At 42.8% G+C, this 13,089-nt stretch overlaps 1 protein-coding gene across 3 annotated transcripts in view; it reads left to right on the forward strand.

Moving 5' to 3' along the window:
• Positions 1-13,089, forward strand: part of ARMC8 (armadillo repeat containing 8) — a 129,200-nt gene that overhangs the window by 93,207 nt on the left and 22,904 nt on the right. For all 3 annotated transcript variants that reach the window (XM_073551558.1, XM_073551559.1, XM_073551560.1), the window contains 3 exons: positions 4,998-5,080; positions 9,463-9,544; positions 10,900-10,986. In XM_073551558.1, the coding sequence (XP_073407659.1) occupies positions 4,998-5,080; positions 9,463-9,544; positions 10,900-10,986 (252 nt within the window). The remainder of the gene's footprint in view (positions 1-4,997; positions 5,081-9,462; positions 9,545-10,899; positions 10,987-13,089) is intronic.

A 13,089-nucleotide genomic window follows, 5' to 3' on the forward strand; every position in this document is an offset into this window, starting at 1 on the left:
AGTAGGCAAGTGAGAAGATGTATGGTTAGGAAGTAGATGTGATATTAGCGATTTTATTAGTGGAATTGCGGAGGCTGTGTGAGAAGGACAATTTTTTTTCTACAGGTGTGTCTGACAAGGGTATAAATAGTGTGTCCTTTTAATTTATCCAGTTGCACATGTGTTATTTAGATAGAGCAGATGGACACCTACAAAAAACACCTTCAAACCACATGTAAAAAATAAATTATTCATTTTGAAAACAAATAAGATGACATAGAAAAATGCAGCAAGTTTTTCACAAAAACAGATCCAATATATTTGGGAACAAATTGGACAAATCTGTGCCAGTTTCTCAGATTTGTCACAACAAATCAATGCAGCCCCTGGTAAACCATTTGCAATGAATGCAATTAAAGCTCATAAATAACAACAGTTCATTTAAGGGCTCAGAGACCACAGTGGATCCCAGTGGGGAGATTTATCAAAAGATTGAAAAGGAAATAAAGTAAATGTTCTCCATAAATCCCACACTTAAGCTGTAGTCACATATAGCGACTCACCAGCGATCCCGACAACGATATCAACGTGTCAGGATCGCTGGTGAGTTGCTATGTGATCGCTGGTGAGCTGTCAATCAGACAGCTTCACCAGCGATTAGCACCAGCGACGCCGAGTGCACGACATCGCTGTGTACGTTAGTTACCAGCGCGCTGATGCAGGAAGCTGGTAACTAAGGTACACATCGGATATCCAAGGGACATGCGTCCCTTAGATACCCGATGTGTACGTTAGTTACCAGCTGATCGCTGATCTCCCGCCTGTCACACATAGCGATGCGTGCTGGCCAGTGGGAGACCAGCGACAAAAGAAATGTCCAGAGGTTTCTTACAGCGATCAGCGATACCGGCAGGGGGGTATCACCCAGATCTCGCTGGTGAGATCGCTGTTGTCACAAAACTTGTGACTCAGCAGCGATCTCGCTAGCGAGATCGCTATGTGTGATGGGGCCCTTAGACATTTCACACAGATGTGTGAATGCAGCCTGAGTGCTGTCCGATATTTTATCTATTGTTTTGTCTGAGAGCTCGCAGACCAATCGAGCATGTCCAATTCTGGGCCTCAAAAGCCTGATCAGGACAGGCCATGCTCGGAGTTTCACGGATCTCACTCTCAGATCCGTCATTTTAACAGATGTCTGAATAAATCCATTCTGTTCAATGAGTCGCGTGAAGTCAGATTAAAACAATTCTGTAGCTCTCTGACGTGTCACACGGATGTGCGAGTGCAGCCTTAAAGTGATCACATTGGCAAAGACTGAAAATACAACTTGCCACTTGTTATTGTTCTCATAAGACTCTATTATCTATAACTTGTGCTAATAGCTGACTGCCAGAAAACAACAGCCTTTGATTGGCGGGGACCACGTAAGTATAATTTCGGAGCAGGTTTGGGCTCTTTCCCTCCGGGCAGCGAGTCTTTCATTGGAAAATTAACCTTTTTTGAATCTCCAAGTTACATTATTTTGGGTCTTGGCAAACTAGAGAATGAGACAATTTCAGAAAATACACCTGCTTTCGATTTTGGTTTTTCTTTAAAACAGAAGGCTTTACAACTCTCGGGTAGCTGTACATTTATGCTTGCTGGAAAGCCATAATTACAAGACAAGCCTACTTTACACTGTGTCAATAGGTCCAAGCAAGCAGAAACTTCATGACATAATGCTTTGAACTGGGAACAAAGTGTACAGCTTCCATTTAGATGTCCTATTAACTTGCTTCCTTAATTTTGTATAATAATGCTCTAAATAACAATATCCGTTATTAATGCTTGCCTTGCACATTGTCCTTTTTTATGGATTTTACCATTTTGTAAATTGCAAAACTTATCTTTGATTAAATGTGCTCAATGTATGTCTGAGGAGAATGAAATAAAGAGTGAACCCCACTGAACAACTCTGGACGTCTTGTGCTTTCTCAGTATTTTCCCCAGACCTTTTCAGACGGTTGTGGTATATTATGGATAAGATCACACGAGTAGCAACTAACATTGCAATATATGTGTAAACATGTGTATTCAACATACTATTGCCAATGTCCCATTGCTTTCCATAAATATGGGTATAGGATTTCATTGCACTGGAATTCTAAGACCATAGTGAATTAGGACACATCTAGAGTTCTTGGTATAAGGCTGGGGTCACACTTGCAAGTATGATGTGAGAAACCCGCATCAATACCCGAAACTCGGGACCGGAGTGTGCGGCTGCATGTATTCCTATGCAGCTGCACACTCCGGTCCACAGTGCCGGGTATTGGTGCGAGAGACTTGCACAAGTTTCTCGCATCACTCTCGCAAGTGTGACCCCGGCCTTAATCTACAATACATTTTCACTGGTGTTTTTGGGGAAGTCATCTCAATGTATTTTTACACTTCCAGATCGGCCCCTTCTTTATACACTATACAGTTAACGTTTAAAGGGCTATATTCATCTGCTTAAACGTGATGGCTTATTGCTAGGAGATCGGTGATTGCCCAATACCTGAGAATAAAGAAACTGCACTGCTGATTCAGCTAAACCACTGGCTAGAAAGCTGTTCGATATGTGCGCATGCTTCCCTGCCTGCGCAACACTCTCCTCCTCCTTCCACTTGTCATAGAGTATAATAGAAGGTGCAGCCCGATCCCTCAGTGACCTAGCAGTTAGTCTTCTTTTCTTATTTTGACCAAGACTGATTTGTTTGTTGAAGGGACGGATGTTTTTTTCTCCATTTGAGAAAACTGATATGGTTATGCTAATCATGCTGATCAGAGTGGAATCCCATTTTCTCAGAGGCGAAGAGAAAAATTCCTCCATCTTCTCCATTATATCGGTCTGTGAAAATTAGACGTTTTGACAGCTCCATAGAATAACATGGGTGTACAAGTGCTATTCATAAAATCCACGGCTAGCACTCGTCCGATTTAATCGGTTGTGTTCACAAGCCCTAAGAATGAGGGTGAGAAGTGTCTGGAGTGGAGAAAGAAACATAGCGCGCTGATAAAGTATATTATAAAGTTTAAAAGTTTAGGGTTTCTATTTTTTCATTTTGTTAATTGCTTGTACTGTTGATTTATGAACGTTAAAGGATCACTCCTCCCACCAAAGTCTTTATCCTCTTACTATATTTCAGTAATTATATTATCCATAACTGTGGACTTCCAATTGCTCATTTTGCTTTTCCACATATTTAATTATTCTCTTTTCCATTGGGTCAATGACCTCACACGATTAAAAACAGAAAAGTTGAATCCTTCTAAATTCTCTTGTAGAAACAGCAGGTCAATCTTCCCTGTATAAGTCATGGGTCACTGCAAAAAGTCCCTGCCAGGAGGAGGAGGAAGGAGCAGGGGCACGAGTTAAAGAGAGGAATGATTTCTGCAGGGACAAGAGACTTCCTGTTTCTACATAGAGCATAGAAAAGAGAAGAATTAACTGGGTAGAAAGGCAGAATGAGCAATAGTGAGTACACAGTGCTATATATGATGACTGCAATATATTAAGAGGATAAAAACTTTGATGGGAGGATCAGTGCTTCTTTAACACAAACATTGACCATTTAATATGAATTTCTAGACTCTCATCTACTATATGCCATTTCTAATACTGGCACCTTCATATTTAGCAAACACTAGGGCTCAGTTGTGACTACTAACTTTACATCTTCTATAGCTTTGTCTGCCTGTATCCATTCTTCTTGACAGTGAAATAAGGTTATTATTAAATCCATCTCCAGATCTGGAGTCTAGATCTTGATATTACTCTGGCGATAAAATAAAACAGACACAAAGGGTAATCCAGCGAATATTTGCTACACTTCTATTAAAGCAATATTATTTTGTGGCTAATGTTATACAATTCGTTATACTAATGATAACACTGGGTGTAAAGAAGCCTCGTATTACAATTTAGTTTAAAGGAATTATCTGAAGTTCTTATGTGGTTAACTTTGCAAAGTGTTTGTAAAAACAAGCGACATTACAATCAACCTATTAAAAATCCTCTTTGTTCTCAAGAATGGATGGCTGTCATTCTATAGGGCACAGCTTGTGTCCTGGGTGCGCTCCTGGAGAAGGAAAACAAGACAATCCCTTTTTAATTTTGTTACAAAAATATTTACCATATCAAGAACCTGTTTGTTTTTTGTTTTTTTGCAGCAATTTGTTTTGGTTTTTCTTTTTCCTTTTCATTGAGTTTTCAGATCAGTTGAATAGCTGTAAGCCGCAACATAGCTCAAGGATGCGGGACTCTGTCTTATTCTGGAGGTTGCACTTATACTGGTCCCCACGTGAATTTTGTATTCATGGCTTTTGTGACCAACTCATAAGGCCGGGTGCACACGATCCGGAAGTAGCAGCACTCTAGACGCAGAGCATGTTCCCTGCATCTAAAGCGCTGCCGTCTATAAATCCGCATGTGTTCACTGAACCGTGCGGATTCACCGCGTCCAATACGTTCTATGAGTATCATTTCTCTTGCGATGACTTATGTCTCTGCAAGAGAAATTGACATGCTGTGGTCTTGATAGATGCGCCACATGACGGTGTCCGCGGGTGATCTGTAGGCGGCAGAAATCCCATCCACTGTGCTGTGACATTTGGCGGCTGCGGATTTGACGCTGCATAAATACGCAGCATCAAACCTGCAGCAGCTCTTGATCGTGGGCAAGCAGCCCAAGAGTTTTGAGAAAAAAAATGTAATTATGGCATTACTGTATTATTTGGATATTAATTAGTTATATTAATTTTCTTTTTATTGCTTGCTTTTGATTGTGTATTAATTCTAACAATGTGCTTTCGGTAACAAAAAGTGTGAAAAGCCTCAATACCAAAAAGCTTTAGTAGAAATGAGCAAATAGGCATGTACCTTCCTTACCGATTTCATAACGTGAAAGTGGATGAAATTTCCCAAGCAGGATAGGCATGTGTACAGCAGGCGTCCATGATGTTATTGATCCTGCATTGACATCTCCCTCTAGATCATTGAGGCCGAGCATATGATGGACCGGATTGTGAATGGCTTGTCTGAGACTAGTGTCAAGGTGCGATTAGCTGCAGTAAGGTATGGTTCTCACAGTACATGCTCTCCGTCTACTCATTTGTCTTTTGAACTCATGTTGCATGTTTCAAAGGAAAGCAGATCCAATGATACGGAGGCTGAAAGGTCATTGGTTGCATTCTACCATTGGAAACTATGGGTGCGTTCCCACATATAGGAATCACTGTGGATCTTCTGAATGGGATCTTAGGTTAAATTCCCACAATGAGTCTTTGTTTTGTGCAATGAAAATACATAATCAGTATAAAGCCAGGGTCACACTTGAGAAAAACTTGTCCGAGTCTCACATCTCAATACCCGGCACTCGGAACCAGAGTGCTCAGCGGAATAGAAATACCTGCAGCTGCACACTCCGGTCCCGAGTGCCGGGTATTGAGACCAGAGATTTGTGCGAGTTTCTCGCAAGTGTGATCCTGGCCTATCGTCATGTTCAGTGTTTGGTCAGTATTCTATATCAGTATTTGTAAGGCCGGTTTCACATTTGCGTTTCCGGGCGCAGCGACGGCCTGCGCACGGCCGCCGCTAAGCCCCGCTCCCCGCCGGTAGCGCCGCCTCCCGACGCATGACGCTACATGCGTCATGCGTCCCCTATCTTTATCACTGAGGACGCAGGCCATACGCAGTATGTGTTTGGCGGCGCCTACGTCCTTTTGACAGTGCGCCAACCAGCGCCAAACGTAACCTGTTGCAATTTGGTTGCGCTCGGCGCAGCGTCAAAAGGACGCAGGCGCCGCCAAACGCATACTGCGCACTGCCTGCGTCCTCAGTGATAAAGATAGGGGACGCATGACGCGTCATGCGCCGAGAGGCGGAGCTACTGGCGGGGGCGGGGCTTGGCGGCTGTGCGCAGGCAGTCGCTGCGCCCGGAAGCGCAAATGTGAAACCGGCCTAAGCCAAAACCAGGAGTGGGTGATAAATACAGAGGTGGTGACGTGTTTCTATTATACTTTTTCCTCTGACTGTTCCACTCCTGGTTTTTGCTTACACATACTGATATAAAATACCAAATACTGAATGTGTGAATGTGGCCTTACAGTTCCAGTAAACTAGATGGGAGTTATAGAAGTCTCAGGCCCCCGCTTTTTTTTATTTTTTTTTTTTATTGCACAGCAAACTGACTTGTGGTGCATGTTTCAAAGCTGCGACATGTCAGTTTCTCTTGTGGGTACACTAAGCTATGTGACGATTTTCCCCGAAGAATTAAACTAGATGCAGATGATCCACATATTAAATTAAAAAAAAAAACACATGTGTTTTTAGTGTACTTTCACTGAAGAGTACTGTAGCAATAAAGTTTTTGCCAAAGCCATATACTAAAGTGTCAAAAACAAAGCCACTGCCTATGAAAACAGTATATTTTTAAAAATAAGAAACACTCAAAATGCATGTTCCAAATTATTATGCACAGCAGAGTTTTCAACCTTTTTTATTTTGAACAAAAAAATGGTCAATTGTGAAATTATAAGCATTATCAGCTTATTACAAAATGAAATCCAACATTTTTCAAGTCAAAACTTTATTCTAGGTGATGTTACATTTGCACATAGGACCCCTTGTTGGAAAGAAGCTTCTGAACTCTCTCGTCCATTGAATTTGTCAGTTTTTGGATGGCTTATGCTTCAATTGTTTTGCCTGTGGACAGAATACCCTCCCAGAGCTGCTGCTTAGATGTGAACTGCCTCCCGCCATCATAGACACTCCTTTTGATGATGCTCCAGAGGTTCTCAATGGGGTTGAGGTCAGGGGAAGATGGTGGCCACACCATAAGTTTGTCCTCTTTTATGCCCATAGCAGCCAGAGATGCAGATGTGTTATTTGCAGCATGAGACGGTGCATTATCATGCATGAAAATGGTCTTGCTGCGGAAAGCACGGTTCTTCCTCTTGAACCATGGCAGGAAGTGCTGTTTTAGAAACTCCGCATAGATTATGGAGTTCATCTTTACCCCTTCAGGGATCCTAAAGGGGCCGAAAATCTCTCTCCCCATGATTCCAGCCCAAAACATTACTCCTCCACCTCCTTGTTGGCGCCTTAGCCGTGTTTTCATGGGGTGTCCATCAACCAGCCATCCTCCACTCCATTCATCTGGACCATCAAGCGTTGCACGGCACTCATCGGTGAACAAAACAGTTTGGAAGTCAGTCTTCATGTATCGTTTGGCCCACTGGAGCCGTTTCTGCTTGTGTGCAGTGGATAGAGGTGGTCGACAGGATGGCTTACGCACAGCTGCAAACCTCTGAAGGACCCCTGCATCTTGTTGATCGGGGGACGTTGGAGGCACCAGCAGCTTCAAAAACTTGTCTGCTGCTATGACAAGGCATTTTTGCAGCTGCTCTCTTAACCTGACGCAATTGCCTGTTGGAAAGAGTCCTCAATTTTTCCTTATCAGCACGCACACGTGTGTGCTGGGAATCAGCTACATACTTCTTGATTGTGCGATGATCACAATGAAGTGTCTTGGCAATGTTGATTGTAGTCATGCCTTGACCTAAATACTCCACAATTTAAATTTAAATAAGTATAAATGACAAACAAAAAAATTCTAACCTTATCACTCCTAAACTCTTTTTGCATTATAATTTGGAACACAGTTTAATAGGTGCAGAAGTGTTGCTGAAAATCTGCAACATCAAATACTCATCGTGGGAACGTAGCCCAACATAAAATCTGCAGCAAAATATAGCAGTAACAGTGGATACATCTCAGCCACTTGGTAAAGAAATGTTCTGAGCTGAAATTGACCTGCAGTGGAGATTTGTGAATCCACAGCATGGCTACTTGTTTTTTTGCTTTTTTTTTTTTTTTTTTTTTCCCTCTCGCCCTCATTTAGTAAAAGGTCAGCATCCACAATTTAGAAATCAAATTGTTGAAATGTTGCTACAGAATACAGGAACCGTGGATTAGAGTTGAGTGAATATCTTCGGTTCCCCGCTTATTCAGCAAGCTATAGCACTTGCCGAATAAGCTACAGCGGGAGCCCGACTTCCTGGATTGCGCCGGCTGAACAGCTGAACGCTGCCGCAGCTACATGTGTCGTGGCTGTATCACTGTTGCAGCAAATGTATGGAGAACCCAACACACAAGCTCTCCATGCCTGTGCTGTGACAGTGATACAGCCGCAACACATGCAGCTGCGGCAGCGATCAGCTATTCAGCCGGCGCGATCCAGGAAGCCGGAGTCTCGCTGTAGCTTATTAGGCAAGTGATATAGCTTGCCGAATAAGCAGGGAACCCAAAAGATTTGCTTAACTCTACTGTGGATCTGCAACAAAACCTGTAGGATCAGGACAGTGTTAAATATCTTTAAAAACGTCTGCAGTTCCCATGCTGATGCTGACCTGGTGCGTGACCAGTTTCTACAACCCGGGTTATAGCGAGGACATATCTTGTAGACACGTGACCGCTGCAGACAGTCATAGTCTTCAGTGGTCATTAGTAATCGCCATCGGATCACACTACCATTACTATTTGAGTAGCATAAAATTGAGAAATGGTATAGATTGGTCTAAAATAATAGTGTAAAAAAACCCCGCCAATCATGGCTGGAAAACCAGACAAATCTGCACCGCACAAATTAATGTGGATTTCTCTTGACTTTCGCCAGATTGCAGCTAAAATTCTCTGCAGCAAATCTAGTGCATTGGATTCTATTAGTGATGAGCGAACGTGCTGGGATAAGCTGTTATCCGAGCATGCTCGGGTGCTAGCCGAGTGTCTGTCGAACAGCCGTGAGATATGCAGGTGCGGGGACACAAACATATTATTCAAGCACACCGAAGTCATTCAGCATCCAAGCATGCTTGCTCATCACTACTAGATTCTATCCTATGAACACAATAGCTTCATAGCAAATATTAAACAGGAATCTTAATTGCACTTAATGGTCTTAATTAGTGATGAGCGAGTATACTCGTTGCTCGGGTGTCCTCCGAGTATTTTGGAGTGCTTGGAGATTTAGTTTTTGTCGGCGCAGCTGCATGACTTGCGGCTGCTAGACAGCCTGAATACATGTGGGGATTCCGTAACGGGCAACCCCCACATGTATTCAGGCTGTCTAGCAGCCGCAAGTCATGCAGCTGCGTCAACAAAAACTAAATCTCCGAGCACATCCGAATACTCAGAGGACACTCGAGCATGCTGGGGAAAACCCGAGCAACGAGTATACTCGCTCATCACTAATCCGAACTCTAAGTTAATTTATTAGGCGGCTATAACAAACAAAATGTCTAATATCATAAATTACGGCGAGGCATCTGGGAATATCCTTTTACTTTTCTTCAGGCTGTATTGTCTTTGAGACCATAGTGCAGCCCAGTTTATGAAATGCCTTCACCATATAGCATAGCGCACCCTTGGAAACCATCTAATTGTAGATTTCTCTCTAGATGTTTACATAGTTTATCCAGATCAGTCCAACAACTTCGTACCAGTTTTCAGGATCATGCAGTTTGGAAGCCGCTAATGAAGGTAATTCCTCATTAACAAAATTGTGTTTTGTTTTTTTTTTCCTTTTCATATAGCAATTACGGTAATAAGACATTTACTTGGACATAAATACAGTAGGATGCCTAATTGTTGTATTTACAAATTTCCTCATTCTGTAAATTTTGTCTCCAGTAAATAAGTTTTATTTTGTGCCCTTAAAAGGGTCTTCCCACAAACAAAAGTTCATTTTATTCACTAGATCTTGGAATGAGAATATGGGCCCCATCACACATAGCGACTCACCAGCGATCCCGACAACGATATGACCTTGTCAGGATTGCTGGTAAGTCGCTACATGATCGCTGGTGAGCTGCCAAACAGACAGATCTCCGCAGCAATCAGGACAGCGACACGCGGGTAACAAGCGACGCACGTCGCTTAGTTACCCGCAGTGTACGTTAAGATACCAGCGTGCTGGTGCAGGGAGCTGGTAACCAAGGTAAACATCGGGTTTCTAAGCACCGCGCAGCGCTTAGAAACCCGATGTTTACCAGCTCCCTGCACCAGCACGCTGGTATCTAACATACACATCAGGTTCCGAAGCGCCGTGCGTTGCTTAGAAACCCGATGTTTACCTTGGTTATCAGCTCCAGCTCGCTGATCGCTGGTCTCCCGCCTGCCACACGCAGCGATGCGTGCTGGCCAGTGGGAGACCAACGATCAAAAAAATGTCCTGGCCATTCCAGCACGATCAGCGATACCCAGCAGGGGGGGGCGGTCGCTGATAAGTGTCACACACAGCGATCTCGCTGGTGACATCGCTGTTGCATCACAAAACTTGTGACTCCACAGCAATCTCGCTAGCGAGATCGCGGTGTGTGACGGGGGCTTAAGTTCCACAATAGGAAGCAGTTAAAAAAAAATCTTGCTGTGCTGAGATAATCTTATAAATGTGCCCCTGCTGTGTAATGGCTGTGTCTGACCGTACAGGAACATGGTCTGATCACACCACAGCTCCTGGGCAGGGGAGGAAGGAAAAGAGAATATACAGATATTATAGTATACAGACATTATAGCACGGGATCACAGCTGGTTCTTATTTTGAGGTAAAACATTTCACTGCAATATTTTACCTATAAAAAAAAGAATCAGCTGTGATCCAGTGCTGTCCTGTCTGTGTACTCCTTTTCTTTCGTCCCCTGCCCAGGAGCTGTGGCATGATCAGACCATGTCCTTGTGCAGTAACGGTAAGACACAGCCATTACACAGTACACAGCAAGGGCGCATAACTTATTTTTATTCCAAGATTTAGTGAATAAAATGAGCTTTTGTTTGTGGGAAACCCCCTTCAACAAACCAAACATTAATAAACTCAGTATTTTTTTCTTTTTATGTAGGTCTTACAGAATGCTCCTGATGATATTCTCGTGGTGGCTTCATCAACGTTATGCAACCTTCTACTTGAGTTCTCACCTAGTAAAGAGGTTTGTGATTTGTCCCTCATTGTAAGGGCTCATACTCATTTGCGAGAAAAACGGACAAGTGCAATTCTATAAAAAAATCGGATTGCACTCTGACTAATGTTATTCTTTGATTCCTTGGTCATCTGCGGTTTTTTTTTTTTTTCTTTTTCTCAGATCGGGCTGAGAAAAAAATAGCAGCATGCTGCGATTGTCCTCGTTTATTGGCCGAGATTTACCAAATCAAGTCAATGGGTGCGATTAAAAATCACACGGCATTCGGATCATGCGAGTGCCTTCAGATTTTTACTCGCCCATCTCCTTGAAAACCCAACATTTCATCAGCCGCGTACAGTAAAATCACTGTGACAAGTCAAGATGGAATAGATATACAGTGGGGAAAAAAAGTATTTAGTCAGTCAGCAATAGTGCAAGTTCCACCACTTAAAAAGATGAGAGGCGTCTGTAATTTACATCATAGGTAGACCTCAAATATGGGAGACAAACTGAGAAAAAAAAATCCAGAAAATCACATTGTCTGTTTTTTTTTCATTTTATTTGCATATTATGGTGGAAAATAAGTATTTGGTCAGAAACAAAATTTCATCTCAATACTTTGTGATATATCCTTTGTTGGCAATGACAGAGGTCAAACGTTTTCTGTAAGTCTTCACAAGGTTGCCACACACTGTTGTTGGTATGTTGGCCCATTCCTCCATGCAGATCTCCTCTAGAGCAGTGATGTTTTTGGCTTTTCGCTTGGCAACACGGACTTTCAACTCCCTCCAAAGGTTTTCTATAGGGTTGAGATCTGGAGACTGGCTAGGCCACTCCAGGACCTTGAAATGCTTCTTACGAAGCCACTCCTTCGTTGCCCTGGCGGTTTACTTTGGATCATTGTCATGTTGAAAGACCCAGCCACGTTTCATCTTCAATGCCCTTGCTGATGGAAGGAGGTTTGCACTCAAAATCTCACGATACATGGCCCCGTTCATTCTTTCATGTACCCGGATCAGTCGTCCTGGCCCCTTTGCAGAGAAACAGCCCCAAAGCATGATGTTTCCACCACCATGCTTTACAGTAGGTATGGTGTTTGATGGATGCAACTCAGTATTCTTTTTCCTCCAAACACGACAAGTTGTGTTCCTACCAAACAGTTCCAGTTTGGTTTCATCAGACCATAGGACATTCTCCCAAAACTCCTCTGGATCATCCAAATGCTCTCTAGCAAACTTCAGACGGGCCCGGACATGTACAGGCTTAAGCAGTGGGACACGTCTGGCACTGCAGGATCTGAGTCCATGGTGGCGTAGTGTGTTACTTATGGTAGGCCTTGTTACATTGGTCCCAGCTCTCTGCAGTTCATTCACTAGGTCCCCCCGCGTGGTTCTGGGATTTTTGCTCACCGTTCTTGTGATCATTCTGACCCCACGGGGTGGGATTTTGCGTGGAGCACCAAATCGAGGGAGATTATCAGTGGTCTTGTATGTCTTCCATTTTCTAATTATTGCTCCCACAGTTGATTTCTTCACTCCAAGCTGGTTGGCTATTGCAGATTCAGTCTTCCCAGCCTGGTGCAGGGCTACAATTTTGTTTCTAGTGTCCTTTGACAGCTCTTTGGTCTTCACCATAGTGGAGTTTGGAGTCAGACTGTTTGAGGGTGTGATCAGGTGTCTTTTTATACTGATAACAAGTTTAAACAGGTGCCATTACTACAGGTAATGAGTGGAGGAAAGAGGAGACTCTTAAAGAAGAAGTTACAGGTCTGTGAGAGCCAGAAATCTTGATTGCTTGTTTCTGACCAAATACTTATTTTCCACCATAATATGCAAATAAAATGAAAAAAAAACAGACAATGTGATTTTCTGGATTTTTTTTCCCTCAGTTTGTCTCCCATAGTTGAGGTCTACCTATGATGTAAATTACAGACGCCTCTCATCTTTTTAAGTGGTGGAACTTGCACTATTGCTGACTGACTAAATACTTTTTTTCCCCACTGTATACAGCTCTGGCAAAAATTAAGAGACCCCTCTCAAATGTTCAGTTTGTCTGATTTTTCTCTCTATAGGTATATTTTTGGGTAAAATGTTAATTGTACTTTTAGTCTATAAACTACTGACAACATGT

The sequence above is a fragment of the Dendrobates tinctorius genome, unplaced genomic scaffold, assembly GCF_039654945.1.
Source record: "Dendrobates tinctorius isolate UK_male_01 unplaced genomic scaffold, ASM3965494v1 ptg000177l, whole genome shotgun sequence".
In the NCBI taxonomy this organism is placed as follows: Eukaryota; Metazoa; Chordata; class Amphibia; order Anura; family Dendrobatidae; genus Dendrobates; species Dendrobates tinctorius.